General features: G+C 37.7%; 2 protein-coding genes across 3 annotated transcripts; one reads left to right on the top strand and one right to left on the bottom strand.

Annotated features, from left to right (window-relative positions):
• Positions 1-1161: 1161 nt before the first annotated feature.
• FKBP7 (FKBP prolyl isomerase 7) lies at positions 1162-10160 on the top strand. Of its 2 annotated transcripts, none has more exons than XM_082840979.1 (4): positions 1162-1417; positions 2480-2631; positions 7494-7624; positions 9856-10160. In XM_082840979.1, the coding sequence occupies exons 1-4, from the start codon at positions 1167-1169 to the stop codon at positions 10015-10017; spliced, it is 696 nt and encodes a 231-aa protein (XP_082697105.1). In that variant the 5' UTR covers positions 1162-1166; the 3' UTR covers positions 10018-10160. The 2 variants fall into 2 exon arrangements, with proteins under 2 accessions (XP_082697105.1, XP_082697104.1); XM_082840978.1 differs by having other exon boundaries at positions 7491-7624.
• A 3500-nt stretch (positions 10161-13660) lies between these two features.
• Positions 13661-21034, bottom strand: PJVK (pejvakin; the record flags this gene model as incomplete). Its single annotated transcript, XM_082840852.1, has 7 exons — positions 13661-13953; positions 14147-14245; positions 16310-16427; positions 17757-17898; positions 18413-18608; positions 19549-19738; positions 21005-21034. The coding sequence occupies 7 exons, from the start codon at positions 21032-21034 to the stop codon at positions 13661-13663; spliced, it is 1068 nt and encodes a 355-aa protein (XP_082696978.1).
• Positions 21035-21293: the final 259 nt, after the last annotated feature.

Here is a 21293-nt window from a genome sequence, read left to right as displayed (position 1 = left end):
CCGTAATTTCACAAGCTTTAAGCAAAGCCGATATAAGCAGGCTCGGTGCTGCGGCTTTTAGGCTTTTAGCATCACTGAGGCGGATAACACCTCCCCTTCCAGGGCCTAATCCAGGCCTTCGCTGAGGTCCTTCTGGTTTGGGTAAAAGTCTTTGGGTGTTCGCTTGGAAATACGGCGAATTGACGGATAGATGGACAGATGGAAATATATTTAATAAATCGAATACGTATAGTTAAATGTTAATGATAGAATCCAAGTAGCGGATATAAGGCCGCGGTGATGGGGTAGTAAAATTTATTCTGTATGTTGTAAAGTTCTTCATGCTAAAATGTTGGGGGTGAGGATATAAGGCTGGCTTTGTGTCGGACTTGGTCAAATCCCTGCCGCGTATTAGCCGTGAGATTGAAACAGAATGCCCAATACTCAAATTACCTAGTTTTCTCGTCAGTGGAATGTGGATAATTACCTATGTCGCAGAGTTGGTAAGAAAAGCAAAACTGTTAAGAGCTTTACCCGCACTCCTAGAAGCCCTCAAATCAAGGGCGACAGCGAGTGGTGAGGGAAGGAAATGCAAACCAGCAGCCGGTCCCGAATCGCTGGAGTCGGCTCTGGGGAACAGCCGTTAACCCCGCTTCGGGGAGCAGCGGTACCTCTGTGTACTAGTGTGTGGCTTAGCCTGGAACCGCTTAATGCATGACTTCGACCCCGAGAAGGCGCTTCAAAGACACCGCAGAAGCAGAATGCCTCCCCCGATGCCCACCAGTTCTCTAGGGATCTGAGGAGACGCCTTTCATGCCCAGAAATGACAATCGTATCCTCGGACTACGACATCCCATCAGTCTTATTTCCTCTTTTGCCAGTTTCAAAAGGTAACGCGAACGTTACTATCGAACCCTGAGGAAACTGTAAATTATGCGGACTTAGCGAGAAGATGCGGTGCAAGTGTGGAGTGTTGCCTTAGCGACTGAAAACAGCCAGCCAAAGCGCGGGGTCCCACCAGGACGAAACCAGCAGCCAACGCGCAAAAATTCCGAGGCTGGGCGCGCCGCAGGGAAAGGGGGCGGGGCCACGCTTCACCCCGCCCCCGGCCTTTTATGACGTAGGACAATGACTGCCACGCGTCGTAACTAGGCTGCTGGCGCGGCCACCCCGCGCCAGTGACACGCATGAGGGAACGCGGTGGTCATCTGGGGCCGACTCTCGGAATCATGCATTTCTTATTTAGGTTAATCATTTTCGTTTACCTGTGGGGCATTTTTACTGCTCAAGGACAAAAGGCAGAGGAGAGCATAGAGGAAGTGAAAATTGAAGTTTTGCATCGTCCAGAAAACTGTTCTAACACAAGCAAAAAGGGAGACGTGGTAAATGCTCATTACGACGGCTTCTTGGCTAAAGACGGCTCGAAATTCTACTGCAGGTAGGAAATGATGCGAACAGCTCCCGCGTCCAGTTGATGCACTAAATCTAGCCTCCCTCCACCAACCAGAAACCTAATTTGTTGTTTGATTTGTTCTTGTTTTTTAACAGCGAGAGTTCAGCCTTTTATTTCTAGGGGGGGAAATCAGATTTGATACAGTATTTCCCTATTATATGGAATATTATTTTAAATTACTGAAAATGTTGACCCAAGAAATTATTAAAAATACACACATCCATACACTCCCCCGACCACCACCACTACCCTTGGTACCTATAGAAGTAAGTCAAGGTACTGTTTGTAAGAATGTTCACACTTTTCCTTTGCTGTGGGTTGGAGCCTCCTTACTGAGGACTACGTAGAGTTGTTTAGGAAATATTGTCTGGCCTTCAGAAGCACGATATTTACTGGCTGGAGGCCACTTTCCAGCTGTATCAAGAAGCCACTACAATGACTTTGTCTGGTGACTTCCGGACCCTGTGTCCTGCCTGCCCCCTCATCCCACCACTACTTACTCTGATTTAATTGATGGTTTATTACTCAGAGGTAGAATGTCTTTTCTCCTTCTGTGCTATTACCCTATAAAAATACAATTGGGGAAAGTTAGTTCTTTGCATCTAGAAAAGAGAAATTTAATAAGAAGAAAAAATACAAATTTTAATCATGGTTCAAATGATTTTTTGAGGCTAAACCTGTACCATTATTTTTTTAGAACAAACCCAGAATGGTAAATAAGTCATTTGGACAATCCATGCAGCTAGTTAGGGGCAGGAGACCCATTAAAAAGTTAACTGTTGAGTAGTTTTTGTAAAGATGACAAAACAAGAAAATGAGATGACTCCTAATGACTAGCTTTGGGCAAATCATACCTCTGTCTGGCTATTATGAGGGAAGTTTGAGCCAAACACCCCACTAGGGGGTTCAGAATGAATCTTAATATAGGAAAAGAGATGGTTAGAGAGGACTCCAATTTTAAATTGGAACTAAATGCTCAGCTGTATTTTAAAGTTTGATTTTATTTTTCTTGAAATCAACTTACCTAGGTGTTGTTTTTAATTATAGCCGGACACAAAATGAAGGCCACCCCAAATGGTTTGTTCTTGGTGTTGGACAAGTCATAAAAGGCCTAGACATTGGGATGACGGATATGTGTCCTGGCGAGAAGCGAAAATTGATTATACCCCCTTCATTTGCATATGGAAAGGAAGGCTATGGTAAGGTGTTTTGATATGTATATCTCTAAGTTATATTTAAAAATAAGTCATAGACTTCGGGTATATAGTCAAAAAATCAAAAGCAGACTCTCAAAGTTAAATAAGATATAGAATATAGGGTCCAATAAACTTTAGCTCTATCAAGTCCAGTCATCATTAAAGAAAGAAATTAAAACAAAAATGATATACCGTTTTCACCCATCAGATTAGCAAAGACATAAAAGTTGGCAAAGGTATGGAAAAAACAGCAGTCCCATGCATTATTGCTGGGAATGTAAATCATTCGACCTCTTTAGCAATTTCTATCAAAATTTAAAATGTACATATCCTCTGATCCCATAGTTCCATTTCCAGGAATGTATACCAAGGTACATCTTAAAGAACATGGATTGCAGACTTTTTTGGGTAGCAAGACTGCAAACTACCCGAGTATCCCTTAGTAGGAAATTAGTTAACTAAGTTATGCTATATCTATACAGTGGATTATTGTGCAGCCAGTAAAAAGAATGAAGTAGAGCCATATGTATTAATGTGTTAAAGATAAAATGGGATAGAATATATTCCTGCAACAAATATTTATTGAGCATCAGTGCCTGGCTCTGTTCTAGGCACTGAGCATAAAGCAGTGTACAATGCAGAAACAGTTTCCTAACCTCAATGAGAGCTTACATGTGAGAGGGAAAATTTCACATATGTATCATGTATCTACATAGACTATCTAAAAAATACACCATCTGATGATATTAAATGTTCCTGGGAAGGAGGCCTGAGGGTCAAGGGTAAGGAGATTTCCTTTCATTCTGTAATATATTATACTATTTAAGTTTTTTACTGTATGCATGTACTAAATTTTTTATTGAAGTATAGTTGACTTAAAATACTATATTAGTTTTAGGTATAAAACATGGTGACTCGATATATTTATAGATTACACACCATACAGAATTATTACAGTATTATTGACTATATCCCCTGTGCTGTATATAACATCCCAATTGGTGGGAATGTAAATTGGTACAGCCACAACTGAAAACAGTACAAAAGTTTCTCAAAAAGTTAAAAATAGAACTACTGGGCTTCCCTGGTGGTGCAGTGGTTAAGAATCTGCCTGCCAATGCAGGGGACACAGGTTCGAGTCCTGGTCCAGGAAGATCCCACATGCCGCCCGTATGCAGCAACCAAGGCCCAACGCAGCCAAAAATAATAAAATAAAAAAAAAAAAAAAAAAATAGAACTACTATATGATCCAGCAATTCCACTCCTGGGTATTTTTCTGAAGAAAATGAAAACACTAATTTGAAAAGATATATGCACCCCAGTGTTCATTACAGCATTATTTACAATAGCCAAGATATGGAAACAACTTAAGTGTCCATCGATGGATGAATGGATAAAGAAGATGTGGTATACACATACACACACACACACACACACACACACACACACACACACACACACACACACCACTGGAATATTACTCGGCCATGAAAAGGAATGAAATCTTGCCATTTCCAACAACATGGATGGACCTAGAGGGTATTATGCTAAGTGAAATAAGTCTGACAGAGAAAGACATGTATTAATTTTTCAAAAATTACATTTTTTAAAATCACTAAAGTTAAAAGTGGAGCAGAATAGAGAAATTTTTAAGAGGGGAAAATGGGCTGTGTGGGAGAGGGCCGGTTTCTATATTGCATTCTCAGTTGGGTCCTTGCTTCCTATTGCTGTGTGAAGACTATAAAGATTTTTCTTTTGGCCACACCCCAGGGCTTGCGGGGATCTTAGCTCCCCGACCAGGGATTGAACCCATGCCCCCTGCAGTGGAAGTGCAGAGTCCTAACCACTGGACCATCAGGGAATTCCCCAAAGGAAGAATCTTTACCTCCTCATTCTATTTAGAGCCCTTCTTAACCCCACGTATTTGAAATATTTAGTATATAATTAAAGCAATTAAAGATTTTCTACAATGAAATGTTGTCTTTACTCCCCAATATTTCATTGAAATGGCACACCCTCTTTAAGGCTGTTAGTTTACTCATTAGGCGGAATGGTTCCCTCGCCTATTCTTTCCAGCAAGAGTAGGGGATCACTGCCCCAAATTGGATTGGAGGGAAGTTAGTGGTACAAGTCAGATCCAATCAGATTTAAAGCTCCTAAAGAGACAGTTCCAGATAACTACAGCTTCACTTTCAAAGCTTTTCGCAAATCATTTGGTTCCATCAAAATAGCTCCCACAGAACCATAATTAGTGTATCCTATTTTTAGTTGTAAAGGAACCTAGGTGAGGGAGAGAGAATTGAAGATAAATTGAACGCAGTCTTGTCCTAAAAATGCTGTCATAGGTTGAGGTCAATTCTAGGCAAAATGATATAGGCACAGTTTGCCTTTCATTCTCCTTAATCTCATTTTCAGAGTTTCTCTTTCTCTCTTGTAGATACCTCCACATTCTGCCTGCTACCAGGGCACCCACATCTCTCATCAATAGGTGTTCATCTTGGGTCCTGTTACCCTGTGACAAATGAGTACTTATTTTATCCTTTTTGTAAACTAATTTATGCTTAGATACAAATGACTACCCAGTCTGCCTAAGCTATTAATAAGCCAGACCCTTGCTACAAAAATGTAGAAATTTGACTTGAAGTTAGTTCATATTCAATTTGAGGTGTCTTCAAGAAATATATAAAAATAATGAATCTCACTAGTAACATCACCAACACCTACATTTTACACGTAAGGAAACTGAGGCCCGACAAAAGTGTGTTCTTTGGAATGTAGTTAACTGCTAGTTTACCTGCATTATTTATAATAGCTTACTAATAGCTTGAATTCAATTATTTTAAAAGCTGCTGTGTATACCATAAGTAACTGCTTAACAAACAATATCTTGATTGAATAAGCTTTTTTAAATAAGTTGTTATTAAGACCTAACATTAGCTATAACTTTATTTTAGGTAGTACTTGAAGAAGTCTTTTCCTGTGCGCAATATCTTTGCCTAATGTCACAGAGCACCCCTGCATGTCTTGAAATGCATGTGACTTCTTAGTGCTTTAATTAACAGTACATGTGGTATGTATAGATTCTTTACATTAACTTCTAATTCTTTGATCTGCTTCTCTAAATACAAGTAATTCTATACCAAATGCATATTTTTCTCTTCTTTATACTGTAATTTTTTAGTAAGATAAAACTTAACTGGCAATATATTCTATGTTTACAGTAGAATTTTGGGGAAACTTAGACTTGTAATATTTTTTAAGAAATTTGAATTTGTGTTTTGAATTTGTTTTTAATTATTGTCAGGAGAAGTTATTTTTCTGTCATAAAGAGGTCTTAACTGGACAGAATAGGAATGAGTTTTGTAAAAATGATCAGTCAATCAATCTCTAGCTCTTTTACTATAAAGTCAGGTAATATGTGGTATGTTGGTTGGGATGGTCACATTAGTCATGTAATATGTGGGTAGATTTTTCTATGTCCTGGCTTTGGAGATGGCTGATCCACTTATTTTGGCTGTAACTTTCAAGCTTTTTTCTTTGGATTATGTAAATACTTTAGCAAGAATTCTCCACTTTTTCATTTAAAAAATTACTGTTTGCTTCAAAGAACAAACTTAGCCATTTTTTAAATAAGTGATAGAGGCCATTCATTCAACAAATATTTGAGTAACTATAATGTACTGGTGACAAAAGCCACCCAGTGCCTCTTAGCAAGTCATTTCTGCAGGTCATTTTTATGAATGGCCATCTGAAGTAGCCCATAGCTTGCTAAAGTCATCTGTGACATCACTCAATAGATTAACTTTATTAAAGAGAGCTATTTAACTTAATACTTAGAAGGCTTTTTTGTGATTATAAATTTCTTCATGAAATTGTTACTGGTTTGTTCTGTCATTGCACTATTTTTTGTCTATAAAAATTTGAAAGACATGTATACTAATACATATATTTTATTCATACTTCCAAATAACTGAACAAAATCATTTTCTAAAAGATACCTATCTTTGAAATTGTTCTGCCTGTGAATTTCTTCTCTGCACTAGCTCTCTCCTGTATAATGTTGGGGTGTATTAATAAAAATTACATGATTTAGGGCTTCCCTGGTGGCTCAGTGGTTGAGAGTCCGCCTGCCAATGCAGGGGACACGGGCTCGTGCCCCGGTCCGGGAAGATGCCACATGCCGCGGAGCGGCTGGGCCCGTGAGCCATGGCCGCTGAGCCTGCGTGTCCGGAGCCTGTGCTCCGCAACGGGAGAGGCCACAACACCCACAACAGTGAGAGGCCCGCATACCGGAAAAAAAAAAAAAAAAAAAAAAGAATACACCTGCCAATGCAGGGGAGACGGGTTAGAGCCCTGGTCCAGGAAGATCCCACGTGCCGCAGAGCACCTAAGCCCATGCGCCACAACTACTGAGTCTGCGCTCTAGATCCCGTGAGCCACAACTACTGAGCCCACGTGTCATAACTACTGAAGCCCACGTGCCTAGAGCACGTGCTCTGCAACAAGAGAAGCCACCGCAATGAGAAGCCTGTGCACTGCAATGAAGAGTAGCCGCCGCTCGCCGCAACTAGGGAAAGTCCACGCACAGCAACGAAGACCCAACGCAGCCAAAAATAAATACATTAATTTTTAAAAATACATGATTTATATTTATTTCAATTTAATCAGGAAATAATGGTCCCCTGGGTCTTTAGAACTGACTTGGTTTGAAGAGATATGGAAAAAGTGTTCCTAAGAAATATTTAGAAAGCAATTTTTATAAATATGAAATAATATAATCATAATGCTATAATGGCTATTTGTAAATAAATATTTGAACGTTATTTTCATGTAAGTTAAAGTGTTAAAATTTACACCTTTAGCAGAAGGCAAGATTCCACCTGATGCAACGTTGATTTTTGAGATTGAGCTCTATGCTGTGACCAAAGGACCACGAAGCATTGAAACATTTAAACAGATAGATGTGGACAATGACAGGCAACTTTCTAAAACTGAGGTAATTCAAACAGATTTCACATGTACAATCTCATTTTTTGTCACATCTGTGTTATAGCTATTATTTTTACTTCTACCTAGTATGGACTGATTAATTTGCTTTTATAGAGCTGGTTACAAAAACACTAAATTCCAAGAAGAAAATGTACTTTTTTAATGTAAAACTTGAAACTAAGTCAGACTGTTTAATTTCCTTTCTCCCTGCAAGAGGGTCATTAAAATACCAAACTAATCTCTACGAGGCATTGCTGGCATCTAGCCTACAGGAGAAGATCTTTTCAAGCAGCACTGTAGGAATTTGTAACTGGGCAAACAATTCCCACCTCATAGGATTGTGAGGATTACATGAGATTATTAAAAGAGCTAGGAAAAATTTGAACTGTGTAGCCCAGAAAGTTGGTAAACAGGGTCCTGGAGTTCAGTTACCTAGCTTCTGCATCCTTAAAAAGCTAAAAATAGAGTTGTCATGTGATCCAGCAATCCCACTCCTGGGTATATATCCAGACAAAACTATAATTCAAAAAGATACATGCACCCCTATGTTCATAGCAGCACTATTTACAATAGCCAAGACATGGAAGCAACCTAAATGTCCATCGACAGACGAATGGATAAAGAAGGGGTGTGTGTGTGTGTGTGTGTGTGTGTGTGTGTATACACACACACACACACACACACACACAGGAATATTACTCAGCCATTAAAAAAAAGTGAAATAATGCCATTTGCAGCAACATGGATGGACATAGAGATTATCATACTAAGTAAACTAAGAGAAAGACAAATATCATATGGTATCACTTATATGTAGAATCTAAAAAAATGATACAAAAATGAACTTACTTACAGAATAGAAATAGACTCACAGACGTAGAAAACAAACTTATGGTTACCAAGGGGGAAAGGAGGAGAGGAGGCATAAATTGGGAATTTGGGATTAACAGATACACGCTACTATATATAAAATAAACAACAAGGACCTACTGTTGTCCCTGTAGCACAGGGAACTATATTCAGTATCTTGTAATAACCTATAATGGAAAAGAATCTGAAAAAGAATAGATCATAGATATATAGATATTTGTATAACTGAATCACTTTGCTGTGTACCTGAAACATTGTAAATCAACTATACTTCAATGCAAAAAAAAAGTGATAATAAATAAAATACTCAGCCTTGTTTAACACTATCTCCAAATCGTTGTGCTTTACTCTCTTTAGTTATTATATGTATTAATATATGATTTATTTATATAATATACATAATTTCCAATAGAAATATAATTGAGTTACATACATAATTTTAAATGTTTTAGTAGCCACATTTTAAAAAGTAAAAAGAAACAAGTGAAATTAATGTTAATTAATTAACTCAATATATCTAAAATATTGCCATTTCAACATGAAACCAATATAAAAATTATCAATGACATTTTTTATTATCTTCAAAATTTGTTGTGTATTTTACCCTTACAGTAGCTTGTCTCAATTTGATCTACCACATTTCAAGTGCTTAATGGACATATATGGCTAGTAGCTACCATGTTAGGCTGTGCTTATAATGTGTCTTTGCTTAGAGAAATGTCATATAGAGAAAAGGGAATACTTCAGAATACCTGTTCCTTATTTGACATTAGAGAGATGATCATAATTTGTAGATTGGGGGAGAGCTACAGAAGCAGAGAAAAGCATAGAGCTATAGAAGCATAGAAAAATTAAGAAAATTAAATTTTATTTCAAAACCTGTAGTTGGGTTTTTTTATTCATTATACATATTTATTATTGGGTTGGCCAAAAAGTTCATTCGGGTTTTTCATAGGCTGGAAAAACCCGAACGAAACTTTTTGGCCAACCCAATAACTTTAGAGATTATAGAAATGCCAATTTGGATTTTATTCACTAATGGAAATTCTTAAGAGGGAGTTTCCTTTGGTAATGTGGATAGTGTAGATTATTGGAAAGCATTTAGTTTCAACAAAATTCAATTCAGATGTTAATCTGAGTATGTACCACTAACCACCTATAACCTCGGGGGAAGCTAGTTTGAAGATGTTTCTCTTCAGAAAATTGCTTCAAAGGTTGAAAAAATTAAACCTCAAATAGCTTTTTAAATTTTTGTATCACTTATTATAAGCAGTCTTAGATATGAGTTTCTTTATGTAAACATTTTCTCAAAGTTGCTGGAAATTTCTTGTGATATATTTTTATTAAAGAAATATTATTTTGGCCTAGATAAGTCATTACCTGAAAAAGGAATTTGAAAAAGATGAGAAGCCACGTGACAAGTCATATCAGAATGCAGTTTTAGAAGATATTTTTAAGAAGAACGACCATGATGGTGATGGCTTCATTTCTTCTAAGGAATACAATGTCTATCAACATGATGAACTATAGCATATTTTTATTTCTAAATTTTCTTAGCTATTTACTGTACTTTATATGTAAAACAAAGTCACTTTTCTCTGAGTTGTATTCTCTATTTTTCCCCCATGAACATATTTTGATCCCTTCAATACATGTAATTTTGGAATAATAAATGTGAGGCTGTTTTGCAAAAGTTAACTTTCAAGTAAGGCGTGATTGTGTTTCCTTTTGCTTTATTCTGTTAACATGAATTGCACCACCATAAAATCGACCTCTGCATCCTAGTGGGCAGCTTTTCCCCTTCAGGTTATAGGAGGACATCTATGTCAAAATCCACAAACTCTTCCCAACTCTAACCTTAACAGCATGTATAGTTATGTAAATATCCAAATTTTAATATTTAAAGTGCCCCATATTTTTAAAATATTTAATAGGGACCCAGGAATTAACATTTCATTTGTTTATACATTTCACAGCATTATGGATAGTAGGATATAAAAATCATAGGACCGAGGAATCTTCCTTTAGTATACATGCAGGAAAGTATTAGTTGTATAACTCTGTCAGAGAGCCTCAACACAGTCTCTGTACTTTTTGGTGCACGTTTCTGGCCTTAGGTATTTGTTCCAATGACTAATGTTTGAAAGACATTTCATCAGACCAAAGGCTTTGTGCCTCTATCTTAGAGCAGGCATCATAAAGTCTGTACTGCTCTGACTCTTGCATTCCCTCAGACATCATTATATGCCTCTTCCTTCTCGTAGGCCTTTATATCTACCATCCCTAACTTTTTGTCTTGATAGTTTTAAATTGATGCTACGCTATTTCTTAGTCTCCCTTTCTCTAGGTGTCTCTATCCTATGTCACTTCTCACAATGTTCTTGTTATTAACCATGAACGAGCATTACAAACTGGTATGCCATCAAGTTTTTGATAAATGTGTAGAACTTATTTTACACATGAGGATATCAAATGAGGATGCAGATGAGGATGTAAAGTGCCATGGCAATTTTGTGTCATGGTCACATCATTGTGGTCCAACATGTTGAGAATAAGAGGTAAGAGATGCTGTAGAAAATCATGTTGGTACCCAAGAAAGGATACATATTTATTGGAACATGTAAGATTTACTTACTGTGTATGTAGAAAGTGTGGTTAGGCAGTAAATAGCTCTATTCAAAACCAACTGAGTTCAAAACAAAGTCTTTTCCATTTTCTGAAACTTGCTCTTTCCAAACCATTGTTCACTGTTCATCTTTTAACCTCGTTAAATATACTGCTAGAAATCCTATAATTTAAAAGTATAAGGGCAACACAAAAACCACTAGATTAGTGGATATTACATATGCATAGCACAGTTAGACACTTTGTAAAATAAAAACCTTTACTATCTTTTCTTTCCCCCCTATATTTCTTCATTCCTATACCCAATTTTATAACTCCTCCTCACTTAATCATCAACTTTCATCCCTTTACTTCCCTCAGAAAAACCCGCTCCGTTCAAGTAAACTAAGTTGCTAATACAATATTATGTTTTGGTTTGGAAACTGCCCCCATTCTCTATATCCATATTAATAAAAGTCACTAGAGGTTTTTTTGATCAGTATACTCATATTTGCACCTGAATCATAATATACTCGGCCCAAAACAAAAATACCGTGAAGGCTATAAATGGAAATTATCCTATAATACCAACTTTCTAATTCTAACCTTTCTGTCCCATTGTTTTCATACCAAGTGCTTTTAAACTTATGTTTGTTTTTTATTTATTTATTTTTGGCTGCATTGAATCTTCGTTTCTGCGCACAGGCTTTCTCTAGTTGTGGTGAGGGGGCGCTATTGGGCCTAATCAAGCAGAGGGCTCAGAAGAGCCCGACAAGTTTGATCAAGGAGAGACTTTTTGTCACAGATAATGCCAAACTGTTTACCAAAGTAATCATACCAATTTGTTTTTCAACTAGTATGAGAGTTTCAGTTGCTTTTCATCCTCACCAAAGCTTACTATTAGCAATTTGAAGATTTTGAATACTTCAAGTATACCTAGTGCTATCTCATGGTGGTTTTTTTTTTAAAACACTAAATGGATCGAATCACTTTTATTTATTTATTTTTGGCTGCGTTGGGTCTTCGTTGCTGCACTCGGGCTTTCTCTACTTGCGGTGTGCGGGGGCTACTCTTCCTTGAGGTGTGCAGGCTTTGCATTGCAGTGGCTTCTCCTGTTGCAGAGCACAAGCTCTAGGCGTGTGGGCTTCAGTAGTTGTGGCACGCGGGCTCAGTAGTTGTGGCTCGCAGCCCCTAGAGTGCAGGCTCAGTAGTTGTAGTGCACGGGCTTAGTTGCTACGCGGCATGTGGGAGCTTCCCAGACCAGGGCTCGAACCCGCGTCCCCTGCATTGGCAGGTGGATTCTTAACCACTGCACCACCAGGGAAGTCCCTAAACTTATGTTTTAAAAAATTATAGGGCTTCCCTGGTGGCGCAGTGGTTGAGAGTCCGCCTGCCGATGCAGGGGACACAGGTTCGTGCCCCGGTCCGGGAAGATCCCACATGCCGCGGAGCAGCTGGGCCCGTGAGCCATGGCCGCTGAGCCTGCGTGTCCGGAGCCTGTGCTCCACAACGGGAGAGGCCACAACAGTGAGAGGCCCACGTACCGCAAAAAAAAAAAAAATTATAGATGATGGTAAATGAACATGGAGATTTACTCAAATTCTAATCACATTTAAATAGTTTAAAAGATAAAATATTAATCCTTCCACATACATATAGTATACAACTATTTCGTATTTACGTAATTGCCTAATGACTTCATAGGCATATGCCTAGTAGTGACTGCTGTACTATTTGATTTCTGGAACTTTAACATAGTATTTTTGTAATAATTTTAAAATGGTGTATAGTAAATAATTGAGGTTGCTTGTGTATAAAAAAATTTCAGATCTCTTACAGAGTAGATGCAAAAGGTCTCACAGAACTAAATACGTTAAATGTTTTAAACATTTTCAAAGGAGAAAAGAAATAAACATGTCCCAGCTGCCTTAACTTTAAAATGACTGTAGTGAGTTTTTATAAAGACAAAGCTGGCGAGCACATATATATGTACATCACAAAATGGCAGCCCATTACCACTATCAGTCATCTTTAATTGTGTACACAAAACCCCACACTGAGCTCAGTGTGCTTTTAATTTGATACCACAATTAAACATTTAGGATTACATTAAATTATTAACACATTTTTCTCATTTTACCAGACCTAGGGCAACAGTTAAAGCACCATAAAGTTGCCACTTGTGTACTCTTGTCATTCTTAGATCTTGAATTAAAAGCCAACTAAAAATAAAATTGATATCTAGAAAATTTCTATGTAAAATGAGACTAAATCCCAAAATATACTTCTAAAGTGACTGGCAGATTTTATGAAGGAATATCTATATTCTGAATTTTATATTTAAACCTTTTCCAATATAAACATTATTAATCCTCATGACAATTTATGAGGTAGACACTATTATCATCTCCACATTATAGATAGGAAAAATGATGCCCAGACAGGTTAATTTCTTGTTCCCCTCCCTCTTTAATTTGCTACAACTCATCAAAGCAAACCTAGATAATTTTGGAAAGGTGTGTGGCACAGTTGCACCTAAAGCACCAGCAAGATACATTGACTTTCCATTTTATTTCATTCTCTTGTGCCAAACATCAAAACAAGGAACTGCATGCAGTCTCACATACTTCTGCCCATCGGCAGAGCACTGAAAGCACCCATAAACCGTCTCCCTTTTAAAGCTCCCCATGCCACAGAGTATGCAAGGTCCTTTTGGAATGCTGTGATTAAGTAAATTAACTCGGATATGAGTCCCTTCTTTGAGTGAAATATCACTCATGCTGAGAGATTTGTCATAATAGTCAGAAAAAAGATCATCTAAGTAAAGCTGTGAACGAGAAATGGCATCCATCACTCTTCTATCTAAAAGGACAAAAAAAGAAATGTGTTAAAAGTCAAATAAAAAATGTATAGCCAAACTGCAATTATAACTATGTGTGAATCTAAACCATCAGTCATGAAATTTGGCTTTTAAATTTAAATTCTTAAGACAGTATTACTGAAGAGATAACCTCAAGTGTTAATCTGAGAAGCAAAAAATCTTCAGCGGACATACTTCTTTCAAATAGTATATTTCTCAATCTGTAGAGCAGTGCAAATGTTGCCGTTTCTTCCATTTCAAATCCTCCTTTTGACACTGAAGTGACACAAAGGTCTATAAAAAAAAATTTTAGAAGATGTTATAATTTGAACAACTCATATATATATTTTTTTTGCGGTACGCGGGCCTCTCACCGTTGTGGCCTCTCCCGTTGTGGGGTGCTCCGGACGTGGGGTGCTCCGGACGCGCAGGCTCAGCAGCCATGGCTCGCAGGCCCAGCCGCTCCGTGGCATGTGGGATCTTCCTGGACTGGGGCACAAACCCATGTGCCCTGCATCGGCAAGCGGACTCTCAACCACTGCGCCACCAGGGAAGCCCAAACAACTCATGTTTTATTGGGAGTTTTAATTGTGGTTGAATTCTGGTATGTGCCATTCATTTTATTTTTTTAAGTTAAATTTTACATATTTTTAGAAAAGGTAACATTTACATGGTACGAAATTCAAAGAGTACAAAAAGAGGATACGGTGACAAATAAGTCTCTACGTTGACCCCAGCCTCAGTTTTATACCCCGGGGTAACTACTGTTGTGTGTACTTCCAGAAATACTCCATATATTTTACATGCATAAAGAATATGTATATATGTATGTAAGTATGCATATATATAAAATTGTTTAGGCTCAAATAGATACACATTTCTTTAAAATATCATACAGATTATTCTATGTCAGGATCTTCAGTGCTACATAATTCCTAATGGCTTCACAGTATTCTATTGTGTGCATGCACCATTATTCAACTAGCTGCTGATAATACACCTTAAGGTTATTTCCAATCTTTTGCTATTATGAGCTGACTATCCTTATACCCACATCATTTCATATATGTATATCTATAGGATAAATTCCTAAAAGTGTAAATAAGGCTAAAATATATGTAATTTAAAATTTTGATGGACATATCAGTTCTATCAGTTTACACTTCTAGTGATCAATATTATTGTAAAAACCTACACCCTTGGACTTCCCTGGTGGTCCAGTGGTAAAGAATCCGCCTTGCAACACAGGGGACACAGGTTTGATCCCTGGTCAAGGAACTAAGATCCCACATGCCGCGGGGCAACTAAGCCCACAAGCCACAACTACTGAGCTCGCGCACCTCAACTAGAGAGCCTGCGTGCGGCAAACTCTAGTTGCCCATGCACTCTGGAACCCGAGCGCCACGTGCCCTGGAGCCTGCATGCCACAACTAGAGAAGAGAAAACCCGCAGGCCACAACTAGAGAGAAGCCCGCGTGCTGACACGAAGAGCCCGCGCGCCACAACGAAAGATCTCGCGTGCCCCAACGAAGATCCCGCATGCCTCAACGAAGATCCCACATGCTGCAACCAAGACCCGATGCGGCCAAAAGAATAAATAAATACATCTTTTTTTACAAAAAACCTACACCCTTTAGTGTCCCAGATAGAATTTAATTAGTATGATTTGTTTCTGGACTCCCTATTCCCTCCTCCGACAGAACTGCAGAAACAAAAACAGGTCTAAAAATGTTCATAAATCACCATGGCTAAGGGGCTCCCTTGCCTATTCCTTTGGGCTACATCTAGACTTGAGCTGGCTGGTCTAATAATCTTAAAACCTGTGAAATGTAGAAATCTAAACTGAGCTGCACTGCAGTATTATATAAGGTGACAATTTGGGGGAATTATTTGTAACTTTAAGGTTTTAGGGAAAGTCTGGAGTTGGGGGAGATGGGTCTTTGAAAGGAAAACCGGAAGAAAGGTTGTCTTTGGGTACCCTAGTTTGGATGCCTTGACACCTTCGACATCTTACTGTCTACCTACTCTATTTGCCATCATCAAAAGCTACCTATTAGACGATAATTTTTTATTTTCCCATATAAGTCAAGGAAATACTGTCAGTGGATTGTGTTCTCACTCTTAGCTATAATTGTAAGTGGGTGGTGGGAAGACTACAGCCTTCCCCAAGAAACAGGGATGAGGTGATGAGTAAGTAAGGACTGGAGGGTCTTTCCCAGTTACTTCACCCAAACATAATATTGACAGTACTTGAGAGCAGCACTCTTCTATTATTAGACACTCAGAAAGAGACAGAGATTCTCATTAAATCCTTCTTTAAAAATATAATCATTTTGGTGTTTCATGCAAATCACTCACCAAAGGCACCATCCAAGTAAATGAAGAGTTCGAAAACACTGAAAGCTATGGTTGTGTGTGCTGGAAAAACAATAGCTTTGTCCCTTCCCCTGGTATTCTGTTCATCCATAAAATGAAACTATATTAAATAAATTAAATAACATGGTTAAGGAGCACAACACATAAGGATATATTTTTGGAGAAACAAAACATTCCCTACAATCCTACCAGAAACAAACATCCCCACCCCTACAAGCAAAGAATGCTCCTACTTTAATTCAACTGTTTCTAGCAGAGGTCCAAATTAATGGTCCATCGGAGACTTGTGATCTATATTAGGAAATACCTCTCACTACTTTCTCAGTTACTTTGTATCAGAGCTAATGATTAGTGCTACCACATGGGTAATGCTCTCTGGCATAGAAACGTTTTTCTTTCAACTGTAAACCAACTGCCTTTAAGTGCTACAGTTGTTTTTAGCCTATTCTGTCCACTGTTCCAAAGCAATTACCAACAATTAAGTAAATATTTCACTCAGTTCATGCCCCTAAAATGATCCAATGTTAAACAATTTGGTAGGCACCTAAATGTAGCCACTGAACAGAACCTTCATTTGCAAAGATTTGAAACGATTATCATTGTACCCTATCTTTCTAATAATTCATTTTAATAAAACAAATCAAGTCATTATTATGCGTCATTATTAGGTGAATGACAAGGACAAATAATACCATAATTGAGCTAAAAATTAAACACAAATAGCTTTCAACATGTTTTGTGTGTGTGTGTGTTACGCAGGCCTCTCACTGTTGTGGCCTCTCCCGTTGTAGAGCACAGGCTCCGGACGCACAGGCTCAGTGGCCATGGCTCATGGGCGCAGGCTCAGTGGCCATGGCTCACGGGCCCAGCCGCTCCGCGGCATGTGGGATCTTCCCAGACTGGGGCACGAACCCGTGTCCCCTGCATTGGCAGGTGGACTCTCAACCACTGCGCCACCAGGGAAGCCCCTCTTTCAATATTTTTTAAAGAACTTAACATTGAATGAAGCATGTTTGGCCATTAACAATATTATTTTAGAAAAATTAATTTAATATAAAAATATAAACTCAACTTTTTAAAATTTAAGTAAAAACTGTATCACTTAAAAATAAAATCAAAGAACTCAACATAACCACTCAATTTGTATTCTTAAAACAGCATAATAGTAATATGAGGGACTCCATTGTACACATTATTTCACAAGGATTAGTGTTTTCTAACATTATTTTACATGTTTATAATTCAAATTTTCTTGGATTTTTTTTCATATTCTAAAACAAAACCATTGGTGTGCAAAATCCTATATACAACTGCAGCTTTTTAATCTCAACATTTGACAAAATAGACAAGGCTCATTAGAAACTGGATACTTAAAAAATTCCCATTGCAGCTTTTTAGTAAGAGAAGTCTAATGAGTCTAATGGTTTACCCTCATGGATTCCCCACGAATTCCAGCGTGCACAGACAGTGAGCACTGTCGTGTGGTTCGGATGCTTTCCATGACCACACACAATACTGCCTTTCTGCTCCTCCTTGACTGACGTATCAAACTGTGGTCAAAATTAATTTTTCTAAAATCAAGAAGACAGACATTCACAAGAATCTGTAACATCTAACTATGTATAATCAAGTACATTTTTTGATTATCATGTGTTACTATTCACGATCCACCTTAATTAAAAGTAAATCAAGGCAGTCCTAATACAAATCAGAAGGTGTGCTCAAAAGAAATTTAATAATCTGCCTCTCCTTCCTAGTTTGTTAAAACATGCATACTATAGGAATCTGTTGGAGGAGACTCTTAGTGTATTTGCTGCAAGCAGATTCTTGAAGTCTTGTAATCTTATAATTTAGCAAATGCGGCAGAGCCAAAGTGATTTTGCAGAGCAATTAAATATTTTTTAAACCAAATGATTCCAGATATCTACACTTATCCAAAGCTTGGACATATTACTAATTTGCAGTATTTCAAATAAATCAAACAAATTACTCTAATAAAATATAACCCGAATGTTTTAAGCACTCTTTGTAATGAAGTTTATATAATTAAAATATTTAATGAAAACATGGAAGTATTATACTGACCGTGTAGTAATTTCCTTGAGTAATGTTGATACTTCCACTTCATGTTTGGTTACTACACCAAATGAAGCTTTTACGGCAACTGAATCTGATCCAGTAACGTTAATCCCAACGTCATTCACAATATGGTTGCCTCGCCTTCCATAAAGTGAAACGTCTGATTCATCTTCATAATTCAGTAACTGATAAGATGAAACACCTTTAAGAAAAGGAGATCAATATTTTAAATGTCTTGAATTCATCTAATGTAAATATGTATAGCAGCACATTAATTTACCATTTAAGACTTGATTACCCAAATGTTGAGAATGGCAACATCTTAAACCAAGATTAAAAAGAGCAATTCAGGGCTTCCCTGGTGGCGCAGTGGTTGAGAGTCCGCCTGCCAATGCAGGGGACGCGGGTCGTGCCCCAATCCGGGAGGATCCCACATGCCGCGGAGCGGCTGGGCCCGTTTGCCATGGCCGCTGAGCCTGCGCGTCCAGAGCCTGTGCTCCGCAACAGTGAGAGGCCCGCGTACAGCAAAAAAAGAAAAAAAAAAAAGAGCAATTCAATTAATCTGACAACAAGAGAAATAAATATCTAGAGTACTTTAAATGAACTCAAATTCTCTTTCAGCCAACAGCATACTTAAGCATCAAGACCCACTGGCTAGGTGAAAGAAAAACAAGTGTTTATAAGAAAAATTTGTTAAAATGTTAATATTAGCCTGTTAATGCATTTCAGCTTACCAACTGTAGTAACTGAATCAAAAAATAAATACAAATTACTTTCATCACATTTAACCATGTGAGACAGGCAAGACTGAATAATACCCCTATTTTATAGATGAAGAAATATACTATTATGTCATATTCTAAGTTGATTTGGTTAAAATAATTTATAAAATAACTGAAATTAAATTATACAATAAATAATCTTATAAAATACATTTGAAATTATTCAACCAATAAGAGATTTGATACTATAAAAACGTTAGGCATTGTTAACAATATTATTACTATCACAGTAATAAGAGTTGCTTTTATCAATGAAAATACATAAATATTATGAACATAGGTAGCACAGACAACCTATGTTTAGATTACCAATAATATAACTGAATGAGTAGTCACTCCCAAACAGACATTTAAACTTACCAGCTGAAATTTCTCTGTCTCCTAGAAGAATATCTTTCAGTGTAAAGGGTGTTGAAGTAAATTTATATCTAGGAAACAGAAAACATCTCTTCTTTTTTACCACCAGACTTAGAGGTTGGTATTTGTCAGCCTCACTGAGGCTTGGAACGGGAACTAATCTCCCTCCATCTCCAACTTGTTTGACAAAGCTCTTGGTAGCCGCAGCAAACATATTAATACAGTATTAAAACGTCATGAACTGCAACCCTCAGATAACAAATCCATGTTTTCAAAAAAAATCAGGCATAAAACTAAGTCTTGCTTGATTTTAAATATAATTATACACGTTAAAAATACAAAGCATGGTTTCACTGAGTAGCTTACCAGTGTACAATTTACAACACTACCTCCCCTGGTGTGCTCAGGTAATGAATTATAGATTAACGGTGTAAAATGATATACTAAAAGCAAGTCTAATTTGGAATTGCAGTCTATAACACTAAAATATACACAGAAAACTACTAATCTTTAAATATTATCAATGTCCTTGATGACGGTCACAGCTGATAGTGGTTTGCCAGGTTCAAAGGAAGCATATAACCCTACAGGGAACAATACATTAGCCACTAACATTAGCCCTGGATGCCATCCAGTGGACCTAGTCCAAAGGGAATTCCTTCACAAGTCCATTGTGCCAATTTTGGCGACAGAAAAGCACTATTTCTGTGTTATGGTACACAGTTCATTCTTTGAACATTTCATTCATTTTCCTTGTATGTTTACAAAATCAAGTGATTAATATAAAAATAAATTCACAGAATATAAGGAAACAATTGTATGCAGAACTTTATAAAATACTAAATGAAAGCCATATTACATATGTGTAACTGCATAAACTCTGACTTAGGAGTTTCTGTTGAAGCTGGCACATAGTGTCTCTCTGAAATAGAGTACTGCTGCATTTATTTTCTTTTTGTTTCATCATTACTATCCAGTTAACCTTTAAAGAGAGCTGTATAAAGTTTATACTTGTTTTTAAGAAATTTTATGGCTAAATCTTAGAAACAAATCTGAGTACTGAAATAGTGTACTGTCATAGCTATGTGGATGTTAACATAATTTTGAAATAGTGGCTATGTGGTACTTAAAATAAGATATTCATTAAAACAGCAACGGATAGTAATCGATATACAAACATCTATAGAGGGGGTAGAGGGAGGAAGAAAATACAGGCTTAATTCAATCCTCAAATAATGTAAATCACTTTGATTAGACTCCGGACAGCTTTTTCATTTGCTTTCAAGTACCCAGGGTTCGAGAGAAAGAAACAAAAAGTTCCTAATAAGGACCCTTCGTGTGAATAGCATCGTGCAAGGCAATCTTCCAGAAACGAGAAAGCACAAGGAGTCATTCCTGCAACTGGCAAGCAAAACCCCTAGAAGCGATTCGACATCTAATGTCGCTGTCTGATCCCCACCAAAGGTGGTGCATCCCAAGCAAACGCCATTACAACCAACACAGGTGTGCAGAAACAGCATTTAATTAGAATCGGGTCCACAGAAAAGCCTTCGTTTACACCTAACGTGCCTTGCTGGGATCCGCTACCCCAGCAGTCATCAGGCGATGAAAGCCTAGAAGACAATGGAGCCCACGTGGGGGTGAGAGGAGTGGGTGTCCGGACGTTCCCGCGAGCACCTAAAAGCAGGACTCCAGGACAGGAGCCCACCTCAGCCCTCAGGAGCGGGTATACCGCGAGTCTCAGGCTT

This window comes from Leucopleurus acutus (assembly GCF_964270905.1).
Source record: "Leucopleurus acutus genome assembly, chromosome: 6".
Taxonomy (NCBI): Eukaryota; Metazoa; Chordata; class Mammalia; order Artiodactyla; family Delphinidae; genus Leucopleurus; species Leucopleurus acutus.
The sequence above is the reverse complement of the archived record's forward strand: the minus strand, read 5'-3'. Positions and strand labels throughout refer to the sequence as shown.

Excerpts from the sequence above, each read along its gene's own strand:
- FKBP7 (XM_082840978.1), top strand. The coding sequence starts at position 1,167 with ATGAGGGAACGCGGTGGTCATCTGGGGCCGACTCTCGGAATCATGCAT. Across the intron at positions 1,418-2,479 it reads GGCTCGAAATTCTACTGCAG|CCGGACACAAAATGAAGGCC; the intron begins GTAGGAAATGAT and ends TTTTAATTATAG. Across the intron at positions 2,632-7,490 it reads ATATGGAAAGGAAGGCTATG|CAGAAGGCAAGATTCCACCT; the intron begins GTAAGGTGTTTT and ends TTACACCTTTAG.